The sequence below is a fragment of the Notolepis coatsorum genome (genome assembly GCF_963971535.1).
Source record: "Notolepis coatsorum genome assembly, chromosome: 12".
Lineage (NCBI taxonomy): Eukaryota > Metazoa > Chordata > Actinopteri > Aulopiformes > Paralepididae > Notolepis > Notolepis coatsorum.
Genome location: NC_140176.1, coordinates 56674543 through 56696437, shown reverse-complemented (window position 1 = coordinate 56696437; position 21895 = coordinate 56674543). Strand labels below are relative to the sequence as shown.

The 21895-nt window shown below is 48.6% G+C and overlaps 1 protein-coding gene across 1 annotated transcript in view; it reads left to right on the top strand.

Annotated features, from left to right (window-relative positions):
• mpp7a (MAGUK p55 scaffold protein 7a) overlaps positions 1–21895 on the top strand; it is a 208329-nt gene that overhangs the window by 127059 nt on the left and 59375 nt on the right. The window contains exon 7 of the mRNA XM_084325841.1: positions 11966–12097. Within this exon, the coding sequence (XP_084181967.1) occupies positions 11966–12097 (132 nt within the window). The remainder of the gene's footprint in view (positions 1–11965; positions 12098–21895) is intronic.

Genomic DNA, 21895 nt, shown 5'->3' with positions numbered 1-21895 from the left:
AGAGACTGGACTCCCAGGAGACCGTTTTAACGTGTGGCCTTTTTATATCCCGTTTTAGTATTCAGTTGGTGGTGTCACGCCTTTCGATGTAAAGCTAAACAACTAGGATTTCCTGGACGGACATGTTACCAGCTCGGGCGGCGCGCCGTCGACTGCGGCAATCAAGGCTGGAGTTCCCCGCTGGGCGACGAGGCCGCAATGGAGTTTAAAGTAAGGCCTGTCTGACACGGTTCATGGCCTGCTCTCAGTTTAGCCTGGATACTATTACCATAGTAGCATAGTCTGCATGCTCAGGGCTAGTCCTAGATCCCTTAGTGTTTTCAGTAGGGCTGGTCTGTGAGAAAACGCCCTGACACGCACACCACACGCACACACACACGCACACGCACACGCACACGCACATGCATGGGGGCCGCGGTGGCCTAAAGGTTAGAGAAGCGGGTTTGTGACCAGAAGGTCGCTGGTTAGATCCCCCGGACCGGCAGGAAAAATCTGGGCTGGGGAAGTGAATTAATAACTCTCTCCTATCCCCTTAACACCAACCGCTGAAGTGTCCTTGAGCAAGGCACTTAACCCCCAACTGCTCCAGTGGAGTTGCTCAATGGCCAACGGTGGCAGACTGTGGTTGTACTGGGCAGCTCCCATGTGTGAATGGAACTGTGTGAATCTGAAGCAGGGCGTTCCTGAAAAACAGCATCAGCTCAGCGAACCTACCCTGGGTAAATAAAGGTTAATAAAAAAAATTTATAATAAAAACATGGGGAGACATACACAAAGACGGACACAAAAAAAACAAGGGGAGAATCACAGGCGCACACACTCCGGCTCTCAGCCCAAGATGGAGGTCGGTGGATTCCATCACGTAGGAAAACGTTCCACACCTCCACCTGTTGTCTCCATTAACCCTGAGAGGATGTGCCCGGACCGTTTGCTGTCGTTCCGCTCTCCGCCGCGGAGCCTTCCCGTGTCAGCACGCCTCCCTTGATTGTGTTTTGATTGCAGCGCGGCCGGGGCCGTGCTGGCGTGGCGAGCGGCAACCCGTCAGAGCCGCGGAGCGCTCGTGGAGCTCATCGATCAGGAAGACGGATGGCTCCTGCGGAGGAGGTGAAGAGAGTACAAGAGACGTACAAGAGACGGGAGCCAGGGTGTCCACGCATGCATCGTGCGCACACGCCCGCACACACACACACACTCGCTCACACACGCACACGCTCACACACACACTCACACACACACGCACACGCTCACACACAGGCTCAAACATGCTCACACACACGCACGCTCACACACACACGCTCACACACACTCACAAACACACACACACATGCTCTCACACATGCTCTCATATACGCACACACACACACACACACGCTCACACTCTCACAGACACACACACGCTCTCACACATGCTCTCATATACACTCACACAGACACACACGCTCACACTCTCACAGACACACACACGCTCTCACACATGCTCTCATATACACTCACACAGACACACACGCTCACACTCTCACAGACACACACACATGCTCACACACGCTCACACACGCTCACACACCTAAACACGCTCACACACACACACACACACACACACACTGAAATATTCTGCGTTGCATCCGTTTGGTTATAGCCTAAGCCGTACCATCAGATTTTTAGGGGTAAGGGCCGCGCCTTGAGGTGGCGACAAGTTGAATGTTTAACAGCTGCCTTTGCGTGCAATCAAACAGACGCGCGCACACACACACACACACACACACACGTACACACACACACACACACACACACACACAGGTACACATACTGTACGCACACACAAACACGTACACCTCTACATTTCCACCCTTTACCCTCACAACCTCAGCTCTGGCTGGCTGGCTGGTTTTGGCTGGGCTCGGATCACCGGGCTGTTTTAAACGCTCCCAGGGTAAACACACTCATACCGGCTGCTAGCAGGACCACCGCTCAGTCACGTTAGATTAGTTCCAGTGCTGTGGCAGGGGGAGAGGTTTGACTGTAACACACTGAGGTTTGGAAGCTCCTTGTTTTCTTTCTGTCAGGGTCTTAAAAGTGCACTCAGCCTGTGGGCCAGAAGACTGAAATATTAAAAGTGTTTCTCTCTCTCCTCTCTCTCTCTCTCTCTCTCTCGCTCTCTCGCTCTCTTTCTCTCTCTCTTTCTCTCTCTGTTTCTCCCTCCATCCCTGCTGCAGGGCACCCGATACTATACCAACTAGCCCCTATGTAAATCACAGGGCTGGGGGGTGTAAAACACAAGCAGATGACTGCTGCCTTTTGAATGGCGTCTCTGTGCGATAGTAACTGTATCACTCTCAATTATGGCTGAAATGATCCATTCCTTGGGCGGAAGACATAAATCAGCCTCCTTAAATCACTTCTCTCCTCCTTTGCGTTCCCTCTCTCCCTCCTCCTCCTCCTCCTCCTCCTCCTCCTCCTCCTCCTCCTCCTACTTTATGCTTCACACATGAAAAAACAACTTTGGTCCGTATTAGCCCCCCCCTCAGAAAGACTAATATTGACAGTGATGAAAGTGCCAATTATGATGGCCGCCTGTTTCCGCCATTGTGAGTGAGTGAGCGAGCGAGTTTGGGTGGGTGGGTGGGTGGTACTGTGTGTGTGATTGAAAACAGTGCGTTTTTAACAGGCAGGGGTGCTGCTGTGTGTGTCCCAGTCTGCCTACCGCAGGTCTCTCAGAAGCTGCCGCGGGCCCACCAGGCTCCTCCTCGCCCCCGGATCAGAGCCCTTCTCCGGCGCTGCCAGGCTGTGAAACCCTGGCCAGGCCGGTGGCAGCAGGACCCCGGGGCTTAATGAGAGGCCGGTGCCAGGAATGTACACGCAGGTTTATTTAGACAAGCTCAGTGATCTGCTTTTCTAGGATCCCTATTATGTCTAATGAACACAAGCACACGACCCAGAGAGGGGGGGGGGGGGGGGGGGGGGGGGGGGGGATGGCAGCCTGGAAAACAAGGGCGAGACAGCACCCCCTCCCCCTCTCTCTCTCTTTCAGTCTATTTCATCATTCATTCTTCCTCTTGCTTTCTCTCTCTCTTTCTCTCTCTCTTCCTCCTCCTCTTCTCTCCTCTCCTTCTCTGCTCTCCTCCTCCTCTCTCCGCTCTCCTCCTCCTCTCTCCTCTCCTCCTCCTCCTCTCTCCTCTCCTCCTCCTCCTCTCCTCTCATCCTCCTCCCTCATCTCCTCCTCTCTCCTCCTCCTCTTCTCTCTCCTCCTCCTCCTCCTCCTCCTCTCTCCTCTCCTCTCCTCCTCCTCTCCTCCTCCTCTCCTCTCATCCTCCTCCTCTCCAGGTGCAGATCCAAGCAGCTACTAGTGTATCAGTCTTATATTGAATTAGGCGGCTAAGCCACCAGCATTGAGACACAACAGGACCTGTTGACTCACTTTGACCCAAGAGGAGCGCTTCCATACGGAGGCGTGTGTGTGTGTGTGTGTGTGTGTGTGTGTGTGTGTGTGTGTGTGTGTGTGTGTGTGTGTGTGTGTGTGTGTGTGTGTGTGTGTGTTGTGTGTGTGTGTGTGTGTGTGTGTGTGTGTGTGTGTGTGTGTGTGTGTGTGTGTGTGTGCACCAATGAGAGAGTAATTAACCATATGAATGTGTGTGGGTGTCTGTGTGTGTGTCTGTTTGGGCATGTGAGAGCATAATTGAGTGTGTGATTATGTGCGTACGAGTGAGAGTAGTGTGTGTGTGTGTGTGTGAGAGCATGAGAGAGGGTAATTGAGTGTGTGTGAGAGAGAGAGAGTACTTGACACACACACACGTATACCTGTGCCCACGCAGTTCCACTCCTGTGTGTCTTGTGTCAGTGGGTCACCAGCCAGGGCACGGTGCCATGTGCTACCTATTAACATACAGCTGTTTCTGCTACTTTGGGGTGGGGGGGGGGGGGGGGGGGTGGGTAATTTTTTACAAGGCATTAGCGGTGGTCCTGTTAGGGCCTGTACAGGGGAAGGCCATAGGGGAGAAGGGGGGGCAGGGGCAATGTCAGATTTGAGGAAGTGGAAGGCAGCCATCAATAAGAGGACGCTCAGAAGAGGGTGGATTTGAGGAAGTGGAAGGCAGCCATTAATAAGTGGACACTCAGAAGACAGGGTGGATTTGAGGAAGTGGAAGGCAGCCATTAATAAGTGGACACTCAGAAGACAGGGTGGATTTGAGGAAGTGGAAGGCAGCCAATCAATAAGAAGACACTCAGAAGACAGGGTGGATGGAGGTCAGAGGAAATGGCTGATTGGGAGGTTCAGCAGGGGAACGGTTGAGGTGTGCTGGAAAGATGGGGTTGTGTGTGTGTAGCTGCCCTCTGGAATAGTTGAATATTCCATATATATAATAACTAAAAAACGAAACAATATTGTGTGTGTTTTTGTATTTGTTTTATTTGTGTTTATTTAATTTAATTTCAAACCTTTATTTAAACTCGAAAGGCAACCCCTCATTTACAGTCACATGTACATACAGAGTTAAGCAAAAAAAGGCACAGAATATAAGATCCTAACAATAAGACAAGTAAGGATAACAATCTATTAAAACATGTACAACTTGATTGACAAAGGTTGGAGATCAAGGTTTTAAACTCTGCAACAGAGGGGAGAATCTCAAGCTTTAAGGACTGTTGGAGTTCATTCCATGACCTAGGGGCATCATGGTAAAATGGTAAATGGCTGCTTTTTTATATAGCGCTTTTATCCAAAGCGCTTTAGAATTTTGTTCCTCACATTTTACCCATTCATTCACACATTCACACACCGACGGCGGAGGCAACCATGCAAGGTGCCAACCTGCCCATCGGGAGCAATTGGGGGTTAAGTGTCTTGCTCAAGGATACATCAACACGTTGCCCGGGAGGAGCGGGAATCGAACCGGGAACCTCCGGATTGCCAGACGACTGCTTCTACCTCTTGATCCATTGTCGCCCCTCAGCATCATAGGGCTGAGAAGCTGTTCAGTAGCAGATGGTTACAGGCTGTTCACGTGAGCAGGTCTGAGAAGCTGTTAAGATAAAATAAGATAAGATAATCCTTTATTGATCCCCTTGGGGAAATTCAAGTGTCAAAGCAGCATGGGCGGGGGGATACAGGGTGGGGGATGCATAGATTAGCTTCACAGTACAAATACAATATAGTAATATAAAAGTACAAACACAAGATAGTCCAGTGGTGAGAGTCCAGTTATTATGTTATCATTGACAATCAGCAGGCTCGATGTCGGGTCAATGTAACATAATAAGGAGACGGTAGCCAAAGTAATTACAAAGAATATTTAATGAATAATTACCATGGTTTAAACAAGGAAATATAAATGAATGACAAACAAAAACACGTACTGCACAGACAGGATCAGCACCAGACAAAGGGAAAGGCAGAATACTTATACATGAGGGCATGACGAGACAAGACACACCTGGGTTAATTACAAAATGGGTACAGCTGGAGGGAAAACAAGAGGACTACAAAACCACGACAGAGAACTACAGCTAGACAAGACGCATCACACTAGGAGCGCCTGATCAAGGCACAAACATATAGACCCCCACACGTAACACCAGTGATATGAGTCTCTAGTGCAAATAATCAAGATAGTCGGTACGGTGATGTGAGTCTCTAGTTCTCAAGTCCCGAGTTGTGACAGTGATCGCTCTGGCAGCCGGTCCGGCCGTCCGAGCCCTTTGTTGTAGATCCTGATGGCTGCCGGTATAAAGGACCGGCCCAGGCGGTTTGTGGTGTGTCGAGGGGGGATGAGTCTTAGGTTGAACGTGCTCTTCATTCTGGCTAGCTCCTCGTAGAGGGGGTGAGAGGGGTTCTCCAGGATGGCTTCTAGCTTTTTCCTCATCCTCCTCTCAGCCACCACCTCTAGGTTATCCAGCTCACCACCCACTACTGAGCTAGCCTTCTTCACCAGCTTGTTCAGCTTGCTGGAGTCCCTCGAGTTGATGTTGCCCCCCCAGCACACCACAGCAAAAAAGAGGACGCTGGCTACAACCGACTGGTAGAACGATAGCAGCAGTCGGTTGCACACGTCGAACGACCTGAGTCTCCTCAGGAAGAACAGCCTACTCTGTCCCTTCCTGTAGAGGGCCTCAGTGTTGTCCAACCAGTCCAGTTTTTTGTTCAGGTGAACTCCAAGGAACTTGTAGGACTCCACCATCTCTACCTCCTCCCCTCCGAGGATTATGGGAGAAGGGGGACCCTTCCTACCCATAGCTGTCAACATTGGATTGAATTGTAGGTACTGTTTATATTGTACATAGTCCTGTGTGTTGTATATTGTGTCCTATGTTACTTTTGTGTTTATTGTCTCTTTCTATACACCGTGGGAAGGGGGGCACGTAATTGAATTTTTCTGTATGTCTTGCACAAATTAGCAGACGGTTACAGGCTGTCGACGTGCGCAGAGCTGAGAAGCTGTTCAGTAGCAGACGGTTACAGGCTGTCGACGTGCGCAGGGCTGAGAAGCTGTTCAGTAGCAGACGGTTACAGGCTGTGGACGTGCGCAGGGCTGAGAAGCTGTTCAGCAGCAGACGGTTACAGGCTGTCGACGTGAGCAGGGCTGAGAAGCTGTTCAGCAGCAGACGGTTACAGGCTGTGGACGTGCGCAGGGCTGAGAAGCTGTTCAGCAGCAGACGGTTACAGGCTGTCGACGTGCGCAGGGCTGAGAAGCTGTTCGGCAGCAGACGGTTACAGGCTGTCAGTGTCGACGTGCGCAGGGCTGAGAAGCTGTTCGGCAGCAGACGGTTACAGGCTGTGGACGTGCGCAGGGCTGAGAAGCTGTTCAGCAGCAGACGGTTACAGGCTGTCGACGTGCGCAGGGCTGAGAAGCTGTTCAGCAGCAGACGGTTACAGGCTGTCGACGTGCGCAGGGCTGAGAAGCTGTTCAGCAGCAGACGGTTACAGGCTGTCGACGTGCGCAGGGCTGAGACGCTGTAGTAGACGGGTTACAGTAAGTCTGCATGCTGCCTCCGTGGGGCTCCCAGCCTGTTGGAACAGTGAGAAGGTGTGATTGGCGTGAGGCTGACCTACACGGTGCTCCAGACCAGATCACACGCAGCGCGTCCCGACCTCAGACTCGGAGCCTCGGACTCCTCCTCCCGGGGGCCGGCGCGGCACTCGCGGCTCTCGCCGTGCGCTGTTTTTGGAAACTCGGGGAACTCTATACGACGGCACATTAGAAAACGTTTTCTCACCCCCCCCCCCCTCTTAGAGAAGAGAAGAAAGAGAAGAAAATGGAGAAAAGAAAAGAAAAGGTGGCCGCAGATCGGGAGCTTTCCTCTGAAAATATTTGCTCTGTAATATTTTTCGTGGCTCTGAACAGCGCGCGGTTCAGCCGCATGCTGCTTTCACTCAGTGGCTTGAAGAATAAGTCTATTATAGGTGTGTGTGTGTGTGTGTGCGCGCTGAGCGCCTCAACACAGATAAGATGTGATCATAACGTTGGGATCTCATGGTTAACTAGTTGTGAGTGTTTTAAATGCTCCCCAGCAACACTACGAACTCCCCATCTCTGGCTCAATGCATGCAATGAATTCAATTCATCATACACATTTTGGATCCAGCTGCTATCCATTTGGATTTTTTTTATCATCCTCCTCATCTGAAAACACTTTTGGTTCCCCTGCGTTCCGGCAGACGGTTCAGTACGGTAAAAAGAGACTGTTAAGCACTGTAAAAAGAGACTGTTCAGCACTGTAAAAAGAGACTGTTAAGCACTGTAAAAAGAGACTGTTCAGCACTGTAAAAAGAGACTGTTAAGCACTGTAAAAAGAGACTGTTCAGCACTGTAAAAAGAGACTTCAGCACTGTAAAAAGACTGTTCAGCACTGTAAAAAGAGACTGTTCAGCACTGTAAAAAGAGAGGGTTCAGCGCTGTAAAAAGAGACTGTTCAGCACTGTAAAAAGAGAGGGTTCAGCGCTGTAAAAAGAGACTGTTTAGCACTGTAAAAAGAGACTGTTCAGTACTGTAAAAATAGACTGTTCATCACTGTAAAAAGAGACTGTTCAGCACTGTAAAAAGAGACTGTTCATCACTGTAAAAAGAGACTGTTCAGCACTGTAAAAAGAGACAGTTCAGCGCTGTAAAAATAGACTGTTCAGCACTGTAAAAAGAGACTGTTCAGCACTGTAAAAAGAGACTGTTCAGCACTGTAAAAAGAGACTGTTCAGTACTGTAAAAAGAGACTGTTCTGCACTGTAAAAAGAGACTGTTCAGCACTGTAAAAAGACTGTTCAGCACTGTAAAAAGAGACTGTTCAGAACTGTAAAAAGAGACTGTTCAGCACTGTAAAAAGAGACTGTTCAGCACTGTAAAAAGAGACTGTTCAGCACTGTAAAAAGAGACTGTTCAGCACTGTAAAAAGAGACTGTGCAGTACTGTAAAAAGAGACTGTTCAGCACTGTAAAAAGAGACTGTTCAGCACTGTAAAAAGAGACTGTTCAGCACTGTAAAAAGAGACTGTTCAGCACTGTAAAAAGAGACTGTTCAGCACTGTAAAAAGAGAGAATTCAGCGCTGTAAAAAGAGACTGTTCAGCACTGTAAAAAGAGAGGGTTCAGCGCTGTAAAAAGAGACTGTTCAGCACTGTAAAAAGAGACTGTTCATCACTGTAAAAATAGACTGTTCATCACTGTAAAAAGAGACTGTTCAGCACTGTAAAAAGAGACTGTTCATCACTGTAAAAAGAGACTGTTCATCACTGTAAAAAGAGACTGTTCAGCACTGTAAAAAGAGACTGTTCAGCACTGTAAAAAGAGACTGTTCAGCACTGTAAAAAGAGACGGTTCAGCACTGTAAAAAGAGACTGTTCAGTACTGTAAAAAGAGACTGTTCTGCACTGTAAAAAGAGACGGTTCAGCACTGTAAAAAGAGACAGTTCAGCACTGTAAAAAGAGACGGTTCAGCACTGTAAAAAGACGACTAAAGAGACTGTTCAGCGCTGTAAAAAGAGACGGTTCAGCGCTGTAAAAAGACTGTTCAGCACTGTAAAAAGAGACTGTTCAGAACTGTAAAAAGAGACTGTTCAGCACTGTAAAAAGACTGTTCAGCACTGTAAAAAGACTGTTCAGCACTGTAAAAAGAGACTGTTCAGCACTGTAAAAAGAGACTGTGCAGTACTGTAAAACGAGACTGTTCAGCACTGTAAAAAGAGACTGTTCAGCACTGTAAAAAGAGACGGTTCAGCACTGTAAAAAGAGGCTGTTCAGCACTGTAAAAAGAGACTGTTCAGCACTGTAAAAAGAGACTGTTCAGCACTGTAAAAAGAGACGGTTCAGCACTGTAAAAATACTGTTCAGCACTGTAAAAAGAGAGGGTTCAGCACTGTAAAAAGAGACTGTTCAGCACTGTAAAAAGAGACTGTTCAGCGCTGTAAAAAGACTGTTCAGCGCTGTAAAAAGAGACTGTTCAGCGCTGTAAAAAGAGACGGTTCAGCGATGTACAAAGAGACTGTTCAGCGCTGTAAAAAGAGACGGTTCAGCACTGCAAAAAGAGACTGTTCAGTACTGTAAAAAGAGACGGTTCAGCACTGTAAAAAGAGACTGTTCAGCACTGTAAAAAGAGACTGTTCAGCACTGTAAAAAGAGAGGGTTCAGCACTGTAAAAAAAGACTGTTCAGCACTGTAAAAAGAGACTGTTCAGCACTGTAAAAAGACTGTTCAGCACTGTAAAAAGAGACTGTTCAGCACTGTAAAAAGAGACTGTTCAGCACTGTAAAAAGAGACTGTTCAGTACTGTAAAAAGAGACTGTTCAGCACTGTAAAAAGAGACTGTTCAGCACTGTAAAAAGATACGGTTCAGCACTGTAAAAAGAGGCTGTTCAGCACTGTAAAAAGAGACTGTTCAGCACTGTAAAAAGAGACTGTTCAGCACTGTAAAAAGAGACGGTTCAGCACTGTAAAAATACTGTTCAGCACTGTAAAAAGAGAGGGTTCAGCACTGTAAAAAGAGACTGTTCAGCACTGTAAAAAGAGACTGTTCAGCGCTGTAAAAAGACTGTTCAGCGCTGTAAAAAGAGACTGTTCAGCGCTGTAAAAAGAGACGGTTCAGCGATGTACAAAGAGACTGTTCAGCGCTGTAAAAAGAGACTGTTCAGCACTGCAAAAAGAGACTGTTCAGTACTGTAAAAAGAGACGGTTCAGCACTGTAAAAAGAGACTGTTCAGCACTGTAAAAAGAGACTGTTCAGCACTGTAAAAAGAGAGGGTTCAGCACTGTAAAAAGAGACTGTTCAGCACTGTAAAAAGAGACTGTTCAGCACTGTAAAAAGAGACTGTTCAGCACTGTAAAAAGAGATGGTTCAGCACTGTAAAAAGAGACTGTGCAGCACTGTAAAAAGAGACTGTTCAGCACTGTAAAAAGAGACGGTTCAGCACTGTAAAAAGAGTCTGTTCAGCACTGTAAAAAGAGACAGTTCAGCACTGTAAAAAGAGACTGTTCAGCACTGTAAAAAGAGACTGTTCAGCACTGTAAAAAGAGACTGTTCAGCGCTGTAAAAAGAGACTGTTCAGCACTGTAAAGAGACTGTTCAGCACTGTAAAAAGAGACTGTTCAGCACTGTAAAAAGACTGTTCAGCACTGTAAAAAGAGACGGTTCAGCACTGTAAAAAGAGACTGTTCAGCACTGTAAAAAGAGAGGGTTCAGCACTGTAAAAAGAGACTGTTCAGCACTGTAAAAAGAGACTGTTCAGCACTGTACATACTATACAACACATAGCATCTATTTCTGGGCCGCAGCGTGGAATGACCTGGATCTGTTATTTGCTAGTCGGGCCCTGCATACACTGGGGGAGAGCGGGGAGATCTGTGGGCTACATGGAAGAACAACGGGCTAAAGGACTGTAAACTGGAGGAGAAAAGGAAGATGTAGGGAGATGTACCTGTGTGTGCGTACATGTGCTGGTCAGCCTGTCTCTAGTGGATCTCAGCTACGGAGCACCAGTGTCATCTCCGCCTCCCATCTGCTGCCTGTTAGTAACATCTTGAACACTGTACTGCAGCAGCCTCCCATGTCATAAAACACACTGCTCCTCTTCTCTTCTCTCCTATCCCCCTTTTCTTTTATGGCACATGGTTGGAGATGTTTTTTTCTCTCTCTCTCTCTCTCTCTCTCTCTCTCTCCCCCTCTCTTCTTCTGTCACGGAAAACGCGGCACGCGTCCAGCCAGCCATCTCGGTCCGGACACACAGAGTCGTTAAATAGTTTGAAAAATGAATCTCTCAAATGCCATCATTCTCATCTCTGCCGTTTCTCTCTCTCTCTCTCTCTCTCTCTCTCTCTCTCTCTCTCTCTCTCTCTCTCTCTCTCTCTCTCTCTCTCTCTCTCTTTATTATTTACGTCTGCTCATGAAGGTGTGAAATATTTGGTGCGGCTGAGAACTTGACTTACTTTGCTCTCCTGCCCGCGACGTCACAGAACATCGGCCTCTCTCCCCCCGGCCTTCTTTTGTTGGCCTGCCCCCTGGAAACGGTGGCCTCTGGGGGGGGGGATCATCCTCTTTAGCCCTTGTGATTCATAGCAAGCGAGCGAGCAGGCAGTGGTCTGGAGGACGCCGTTTGATGCCTTTAATCAGGGAGATGTATGGAGTGCGACTGCGAGCCTAATGGCAATTAACACATTAAAACTGGCCCTAAACTATCGTATCCATCATGTGGTACTTGAGGCACGCACCCCAATCTATATCCATCCTCCCCCTACTGTATCTGCCTTTCCTCCGTCCTTCTCCAAAGAAAAGGGAAGGAGATATTGTAACCCGTAATTTGACATTTGGCTGTACTTTTATATCGCTGATTACGCCCAGGGTGAGGTCGAGGCCTTTTTGCCTTGAGTGATAACCCCTGTCCATGTACCCCCCCCCTCTCTCTCTCTCTCTCTCTCTCTCTCTCTCTCTCTCTCTCTCTCTCTCTCTCTCTCTCTCTCTCTCTTTCTCTCCCTCTCTCTCTCCTCCCTCCAGAGTCTTTTCTCCGTCCACGACACGGTGGCCATGGGGAGTTACGACCCTGAACTCCCCCCGCTGCCCGACGACATCGACGACGATGAAGATTCGGTGAAGATCATACGCCTGGTCAAAAACAAGGAGCCTCTCGTAAGTTCCCCCAAATAACGCAACGCGAGTGGTTGATTTGTGATGCTGAACGACGACTCATTACTTAATAATTTAGTGCACATTTATTATTCTAGCGGCACTTCACTGATACTGTGTCACATGCTGCGTGACATCTTGTCAATCTTGAAAATAACAGCAGTGATTTTGAAAGTTATCATCTTCTGATGGCTGTGGGAATCAAAGCCACAACCTTGGAAGTCGTAAGCAGCACCATACTGTACCTAACCAACCAAACCACAAAAGCCAATCATCATTTTCCTCCTGGTTTTTCATTTTCTCCACAATTTTAGTCGTTATTCCAATTCCCTGTGTGTGTCACGGTCCTGGTCGTTGCACTACTCTACTGGTGGTCTGGGGAGGGTGTGTAGAGATTATACCTCATGCCTCCTCCGATACATGTGGAGTCGCCAGCCACTTCCTTTCACCTCAGCAAGGAGTGTCACTGGGAGAGTGTAACACGTGCTGGGGTTCACGCCATCTCCCCCAGACCCCCTCCTCACTGACCAGGCACCCCGGCCGAACAGTAGGAGTCACTAATGCAACAACCAGGGCTCATACACTCGCCGGCTTCCCACCCGCGAACACGGCCAATTGCGTGTTCGCAGGAACGTCTGACCAAGCCAGAAATACCTCTGCCGGTGATTGAACACGTGTTTCTGCGGTGGTAGGCGTGTGCTTAGATCTCTACACTACCCAGACGCCCTTCCTCTGTGTATTTTGAGCCAGTCTAGGCTTTGTGTCTCTTGTCAAAGGGGTTCTTTCTCTCCCAGTCTGTGTTTTGCTCTTTCATCGTACGCACATGCTTCTCAGAGGTACCGTACCGTTCGCACCTCGTCTCCCAGACGTGGACAACGAGACCAGCCCCCGTGCTGTCTATTTGTCTCGTGTCTCACGACTGCCCCGACCAGCCCCCGTGCTGTCTATTTGTCTCGTGTCTCACGACTGCCCCGACCAGCCCCTGTGCTGTCTATTTGTCTCGTGTCTCACGACTGCCCCGACCAGCCCCTGTGCTGTCTGTTTGTCTCGTGTCTCTCGACTGCCCCGACCAGCCCCCGTGCTGTCTATTTGTCTCGTGTCTCACGACTGCCCCGACCAGCCCCTGTGCTGTCTGTTTGTCTCGTGTCTCTCGACTGGCCCGACCAGCCCCTGTGCTGTCTATTTGTCTCGTGTCTCACGACTGCCCCGACCAGCCCCTGTGCTGTCTGTTTGTCTCGTGTCTCTCGACTGCCCCGACCAGCCCCCGTGCTGTCTGTTTGTCTCGTGTCTCTCGACTGCCCCGACCAGCCCCCGTGCTGTCTGTTTGTCTGCCCAGACCAGTGGCGGCATCTTGGCCCGGTTCCTCTTTTTCACTCTCCCCCTCGACATCCTGGCCTGCCTGTCTGGAGTTCCCGCAGAACTGCCATACCAAGCATTCCCCACCAGCCCTACCAGCCAACCAGGTCCTTCTGAATGTGGGCAGTTGGACTCCTTAACCCCACCAACCACCACCACCACCTCCACCACCACCACCGCCCTCCTCCTCTGGGGCCGGAGTGCTCTGTATCACCCATAGCCTCCTCCTTTTTTCTGGGTGCTGTTATGATCATCTGTTGTTTGTCCATCTCACTCTCTAACCCCTTTCTATACCATCGTAGCCACTGTTTTTATCCCTCCAACCTCAATGTCCTGCCACACACACACACACACACACACACACACACACACACACACACACACACACACACACACACACACACACACACACACACACATACATTCACTCCAGTCTGGCTGATGGCCTGTCGGGGGACCTCTGTCTGTCATCAATGCACCGCCCTTTGTTGTTAGGAAGCCCCGCCCATCTTTGATCTGGTCAGACGATGTCCGCGGCCGCCTCTATTTTCATGTTGAGGTTTTTTTTCCTCCCAGACCCCTATCTTGGCTCCGGGCCAGGCAGCGCGCTCCTCTAACCGCACCCCAGGGAAACAAGAACACACCTAAGTCATTTTTAGGTTCCTTCCTTGCCTTTTCTTTTGCATGTTCCACTGGGCTGGTCAATGTGTAATGTTTGTGGCTTGGAGGAATGTTCTCTCTCTCCCTCTCTCTCTCAGACACACACACACACAGTGTTGCAGTGGCTTCCTGCTGTGGCCCCTCTACGTCTGATGTTGGGTCACGTTCCACCAAAACCATAATGTGATTTACACCCAGCCCTGGTGAAGCTTAATCATCTGGTTGTGTTCAGTCCCTTACATGTCTTGATTCTGGGGTTTCCCCCTCCTTTTCGAAGTGCTTTGAGTCCCAAGAACATTTGAAGCTTGAATTTATAATGTGTGATATTGTGCGATATTGCACGATTTGTGGGTGTTAATTGTGTTTGTGCTATTTTGGTAGTGCAGTTGTAACGTGTTACTGGCGCTAGAGCGTGTTAAAAGCTATGTGTCCCACAGGCTGAAAATAACTAGGACAACTGTCTGTGCTGTGTCCAGTCCTCTGTTAGATGCTGACGTGAGGTCCGTTTTGTATGTGTAACTCCTGACTTAAAAAATAACACAAACATTTTTATTTTGATCAGTGATCGTAGCCCTATCGTATAGATTTCTTTCTCTCTAAATTTGTATCATCATCAAATTAATTATAACAACCATCAGCGACGAATTCTATTCCATTTGAGCCCTTTCAGATTTGTATTATTCAGCCTCTATCATAGTTTTTATTTTTTTCATGGCAAGTCAATCCTGATCTCATAATGGATAAAAGGAAAGCACAAATCTTACAGGATAACATTTATATTAGTGTATTTAATTCTTTGGATAAACATTAGAATGTGTTAAACGTACAATATGTCATTTCTGCCGCTAAGGGTCTCTCACTCAAAACAATAACAAAAGATGGCGTTTGCACTGCTCTTTTCTTTGCTTTTAGCTAGATTGAGAATTTTAATTAGGCTGACATGGTTTGAAAGCTACTGGCAGACTGGGGTATATCACCCAAATCTCAAAAGTAGCTCAAAAGTGTTAGCACAGCAAAGCTAATGCTAACCGTTTCATGTAAGTGAATGGAAAATGCTACTAGCGCCATACTCCGGGAGATATAGTTAAAGGGGAACTATCTTATAAATGGCCTTTTCCAGTGTTTAGCATTGTTTTCTAGCAATGTGGGGTTGTATCATGTGTTGCAAATTCTATTTTTGGCGCATTCCTCCAGTTCAGATGAGACAAGGTCCTCCCCCACTGAACCAAGCCATTCTGATTTGACTCACTCGCTGACTCACATTTCATATGGGAGTTGAAGCTGAGCCATTGGCCATTGATTCACTGTCAGGGTTATATTTATTATGGACAGAAGTTGCCAAATCATTACTCAGCAACTGTCAACTGACTGCACATGTGTCAATAGTGTATTACCGTTACTATTTTACTGTAGCATTTCTGCGTTTTGCGATTTTCCTCTCTCTCTCTCTCGCTCTCTCTCTCTCTCTCTCTCTCTCTCTCTCTCTCTCTCTCTCTCTCTCTCTCTCCCTCTCTCGCTCGTTCTTGCTCTCTCTCGTATTAGCACTAGCGTCACGTCAACCTGTTGCAAAATACGCTGCCACGCGTATTCCGATCTGTGCAATAATATTCACGGGGGTATATATTGTCATTTGAAACAAGTTACCAATGCATTGTCCCGTGGGATTATGCCCCCCACGGCGAAATTAATTAGTCTCCCTCTCTATCTCTCTCTCTCCCCCCTGTCACCCCAGACTGTGGGTGACTGTCACGCATTGTGAGTATGGCCGGAGCCCAGCCAAAAACAGCTTGGAATCTTGAAGGGTAGAAAATGCTGCTCTACAGAATTGATTAGAAATACAAAACAATAGGCGGTTAGGTGGCCGAGCGGAGATTGCGTTCGTCACCAGCCCCGGAGCTGTGAGCTGGATTCGCCTGTTCGAATCCAGCTCACAGCTCCGGGGTTGTCACCAGCTTGGCTGGCCGTCTGCACTAATACAATTGGCTGTATTAGAGGGTGGGAGAAGCTGGCGGGGTGGGTCCGGGTCGTTGTAAACAGCGACTCCTACAGTTCGGTCGGGGCGCCTGCTAAGCGCGGATAGGACTCGAGGGGGATAGTGTGGTCCTCCCACACGCTACGCCCTCTCGATGAGAATCCGCGCTGCCAGGTGAAAAAAGAAGCGGTGATTGGCTGGACGTGTGTCGGAGGAAGCACGTGGTAGCCTCCACTCTCCCAGATGATCTGACTGTGGGGGGTAAGTGCGCAGCGACCAGGAAGGGACTGGGAATTGGCATACGACTAACATTGGGATGGGAGAAAATCGGAGGAAAATGGAGGGGGAAAAAGACAAAAAAAAATAAAATACAAAACAATGGGGGCGCTCCAGTAGCACACCACATAGTGCGCTGAGTCGCGAAGCGCACGCCCCGGGTTCGTTTCCCAGACCCGGTGGCCATGTGCTGCATGTCCTCCCCTCTTCTCCCCTCTTCTCCTCCCGTTTCTCCCTCTCTCCCCTGTCGGTCCTGCGCGGCCACAAAAAGCGAATAAAGATAATTTTAAGAAATACAAAACAATGAATTTTATAGAAAAAATACTTACAGATGTGTTCCATAGACTCACAGGAATTGTGTAAAATTGCCCAAATAGTGAAAGAAATAGTAATATAGTTCCCCTTTAAATGAAAACACATATTTGGGTGCTCTAACCTAGTTTATTAGTTAGGGATTAGTCAATTTATTTCTAACCAGTAGGGTCCATTTCATATGGTCGTTTATAGCTAAATGTTTTTGTTTTTGAATTGTAAATAAAAATGATGGCTACTTCTGCTAAAAATAAATAAATAAATAATAAGCTACTTCCAGTAAACGCCCCTAACAGTACGCCCCTAAAGAGCCAATCGGCCAATCACAGCGCGATATCGGAGGCACGGCTGTTCGTCACGCTACAGGGTGGGTTAGGAAGGGGGTAAAGGGGATATGATTGACAGGCGACACAATGTTCTATATTATACTGTATCCTCAACATCACAATCTCACGGAAGTATGAAGTCATTACGGAGAAGTGACTTCATGCTTTGACCGCAGGAGTGGTAGTCTAGCCGGGCTGCCCTCAATACTGCCTGAAGGACCCGACGTGCACAGTGGCGCCCTAATCTTCTGTGGCTCTCTTTAATTGAGGCTTGGCCTGTGGCGCGGAGTTAAGTAGGATTCCTCTGTGAGGCTACGCTGTGGGTTCTTTGTACGAGTGAAAACAAAACAATAAATTCCAAGGAAACGGCGATTATGGCCACCGTCCATCTCAGAAAATGTCACGTCGGAGCGACCGATGGCGCTCTATTTGTGTTGCGGGACGCGGACAGGAAGGGAGAGCTAAAGCACCTTAAATGATTAGAGGGGAAGTACTTCCGCAACAGGCCTCCCTGCGGTCTGGTGGTCCCGGGGCCTACATTACCCAGTGTCCCGTCAGTTTTGTAGTCCGTCACAAGCCTATATATTCCGAGCCTGTGAGATGAGAGAGCGCGGTTTGATATATATTTTTTTTTCTGTCCAACACGGCATGAAATATAGACGTTTCCACACTCTAGTTTGGGCTGGAGGAAGAGTCAGACGCAAGCGCTGCACTTTAGAATAAGCCGGGAGGACCGAATGACAATGTCAGTCAGAGGACGCTGCAATTTTTTTATGCACCTGGCTTATTTGTGTGCACTGGACTGTAGCCTACAGACATTTCCTAGTAAGCAACAGGGCTATTAGTCATTTACTGAAAACCCATCTTATACTGTCACCCGCGGCAATAAAGTTGCTCTCCGTTTTCCCAGACAATCTATGTTGACAGTCAATTTGGAGGTTCTACGTTTACACCATCAACCCCTTGGCCTGTGGACACGGCAGTCATTGTGATCCTGAAGAGGGAAGTGGGCCGTAATGTACAGTTACACTTGTGTGTCCATTAGGAGAAGCAGCCAGCGGGTCATTCATAGTGAAGTCACCACCATTACAGTAAGCAATAAAAAACGAAAGCCTTCTCTGATTGTGTAGGGTCCTCGTTCGCCGTGGCTCCAAATTGATTTGGATGTGCCCTTTAGCTCGCAATTCCATATAATCAGCCTGAAATTCTCTTGCTTGACATCATAACAACAGGGGCTGTGCAATATCGGGCTAATTTCCTCCTCCGCTCCCAACGTGAGCGCGTGTGTGTGTCTCTCTCTCTGTGTGTGTACGTCTGGATGTTGGGCCATGTCTTCAGGCGGTCACCGTGCAGCGGTGCTGTAGTTAGCATGCAGGCTCCATTCCCACTGACTCATCCATTAAGTTAATTGTGATTTGTTGAGTGGATTGTATTCGGTAGCTCTGATTAATTGCTATCATTTTTCAGAATCGTGACTTCATGCCGTATTTTAGCGAAACCGTGAAAAAAAGAAAGAAAGAAACCTCGATCTTTCAGGACACGGCCCATTCCTCCCCCGCCTCAGCCCCCCCCCCCCCCCCCCCTAGCCGGAGCGCTACTATAACTCCCGGCGATCCCTGCCGAAACCCAAACCGGCTGATTTATTAGCTAAAACGTCGGGACAATGAAATAATTGGGTTCGGAGTGAGGCATAAACATGTGGGCGCATGGAGAGGGGGAGGGGGGGGGGGGAGAAAAAGGAAAAAACATGACCCCAGCTCCATGTGTTTTTATTGAAAGAATGTGTTATTTGGGATAAGGTTTCAGGCGTAGCGCGGGGGGAGAGGGGGGCTTGCGTCATGGCTCGCTCTGGGGTTCTGTGGCAGCGGGCAGATATAGTGAAGTGGTGCGTGTTGTCTGCTGTGATGAAGGGTCCGGAGTGCAGACTGACTAATAGGAGCCGCGCTGCAGACAAAGGGGCGGAGGACGCCATAACTACACCGGCGTTACACAACCCTCCCCGGCTGGGGACCGGGAGCCAGGAGCCTGGGGTGAGGAGGGGACCTTGGCACACGCAGACACGAGTCCCAGCGTCGGCCAGAGCATCTTGGGTACAAAAAAAATAAAAAAGACACCTTAAATGGGAGAGAAAGGCGTGTGAGAGTCATCAGAATGCGCTGGTGTGAAGTGAGAACATCGTGGGCCAGACGTGCCCTGCTGAGGCCCGGCTCTGTTCCCCCCATCAGGGATGTTTCTCTCCAAGCCCTCTCCAGGGCAGATGTAAATACCAGACGCTTGGAAGACGCTCACTCACGTGTCATGCCGACTGCCGCTTCACGTTTGTTTTTTACGGATCACTTGTCAGCTCGCCACTCAGTCACTGCCTTAACCCCCCATCACCTCATTGTGGGTAATGCTCGCTCATCTCTCTCTCTCTCTCTCTCTCTCTCTCTCTCTCTCTCTCTCTCTCTCTCTCTCTCTCTCTCTCTCTCTCTCTCTCTCTCTCTCTCTCTCTCTCTCTCTCTCTCTCTCTCTCTCTCTTTCTCAGGTAGTATGTCTTTATCTCTCTCTCTCTCTCTCTCTCTCTCTCTCTCTCTCTCTCTCTCTCAGGTTAACCCCCCATCACCTCATCGTGGGTAATGCTCGCTTCTCTCTCTCTCTCTCTCTCTCTCTCTCTCTCTCTCTCTCTCTCTCTCTCTCTCTCTTTCTCAGGTAGTCTGTCTTTATCTCTCTCTCTCTCTCTCTCTCTCTCTCAGGTTGTCTTGTCTCTTTTGCTCCCTCTCTTTCTCAGGTTGTCTGGTCTATCTCTCCCTCTCTCAGGTTGTCTTGTCTCTCTTTTGCTCTCTCTCGCTCTTTAGTAGTCTTGTCTCCTTTTCTCTCTTTCTCTCTCACTCAGGTTGTCTCTCTCTTAGGTAGTCTGTGTTTCTCTCTCTCTCAGGTAGTCTGTGTTTCTCTCTCTCAGGTAGTCTGTCTTTCTCTCTCTCTCAGGTAGTCTGTGTTTCTCTCTCTCAGGTAGTCTGTGTTTCTCTCTCTCTCAGGTAGTCTGTGTTTCTCTCTCTCTCAGGTAGTCTGTGTTTCTCTCTCTCAGGTAGTCTGTCTTTCTCTCTCTCTCAGGTAGTCTGTGTTTCTCTCTCTCAGGTAGTCTGTGTTTCTCTCTCTCTCAGGTAGTCTGTCTTTCTCTCTCTCTCAGGTAGTCTGTCTTTCTCTCTCTCAGGTAGTCTGTCTCTCTCTCTCTCTCTCAGGTAGTCTGTGTTTCTCTCTCTCAGGTAGTCTGTCTTTCTCTCTCTCTCAGGTAGTCTGTCTTTCTCTCTCTCTCAGGTAGTCTGTCTCTCTCTCTCTCTCTCTCTCTCAGGTAGTCTGTCTTTCTCTCTCTCTTAGGTAGTCTGTGTTTCTCTCTCTCTCAGGTAGTCTGTCTTTCTCCCTCTTATCTTTCTTTTGAATTTGTCTCCATCCGACAGTCTCACCCTCCTCGTTTTACTTCGCTCTTGATTCCATTTAGTTCTTTTCTCTCTGTATTTCTTTCACTATTCGTGGGGATAACAGATGGACGGTGCACTTTCCCCACATTCCCATCATGCACTGCAGTTGAGGAATGCCATCCCGACGAGAACTTGACACTCCCATCAGATCCACGTCCATCTCTCTCTCTCTGTCTCTCTGTCTCTCTGTCTCTCTGTCTCTCTGTCTCTGTCTCTCTGTCTCTCTGTCTCTTTCTCTTTCTCTCTCCTTCTCTCTCGCCATCCTTCCATCACAGGTTGTAAGGTGTCATTAGCAGCCATCAACACCTGCCGCCAGGAATGTGCCAGGATCGATGTCGGTCTCTCTCTCTTTCTCTCTCTCGCTCATCTTCTCTTCTCTTGGTTTTCCCATTACGACTAGGTGCCATCGGGTGCAGCACTGTGGAAAAACCGTGGGCGGCATGCACCAGTCCCATCCAGCTGGCAAATGCCACCCCACTAGGCCTGGCTGGCAGTGCCCAGCACTCATTATAGCGCTGGTTGTACTATAGTATTTATTTGCTCAGTCCACAAATGCCTAACATTATTACGGTGAAATCCCACGTTTCGTGGTTCATTTTGATTGATTTTAATTTCTTTTAAAACTCAGTTCAAGCAAGTTATGCGCACACATGCATTCCGCGATGCTTTGAGGTGACAAAAAAGTATTTTGATTGATTGGTCTTCGACGCCGGTTGTCTTATTGATCGCCAGACGCTGCAAAATCAAAATGACGTTTTTCCATCAGCGGGACGAGAGAAAGACAGGCGTTTGGAACGAACCAGTGGCATTCTGACATGCCGTCTCCCACCTCCTCTCCTCTCCTCTCCTCTCCTCTCATCTCCTCTCCTCTCCTCTCCTCTCCTCTCCTGGAGCTGCTGGATCACGTCTCGTCTGATGTCTTTTGTCTCGGCTGTCCTCACACACGTGCATCCAATCAAGATAGAGCCTGTCGTAATCGTTTGGCGTTGCGACGGAATCTAAATACCGTTCACTCACTTAGATGGCTTGTGTCAAGTTGGCTTAAGTACACACAGTGTACTCACACACACACACACACACACACACACACACACACACACACACACACACACACACACGCACGCACGCGCACACACAACCAATAAAACCCCAAAGTGTTGTCAAGAGCGTCTGTTGATTGAAGCAGCGTAGTTGGAGGAAGTGTCTTTAACAGACCTGACCGTGATGTTTAGAGGAGATAGTTCCCTGGTGGCTGTGTTTACATCGAACGGGGAGAAGCGGAGGAGACAGTAACGATGTGGATTAATGGAGCAGCCAATGAGATCAGAGGAGGCAGCACACATGGTAGTGTTTTGTCTAGATAGAGATGTGTGCTTTAATGCGTCTTTCACTTGATGGATTAGACCGGGGTGTGTTGGGGGCGTTGCAGAGGAAGATGGAG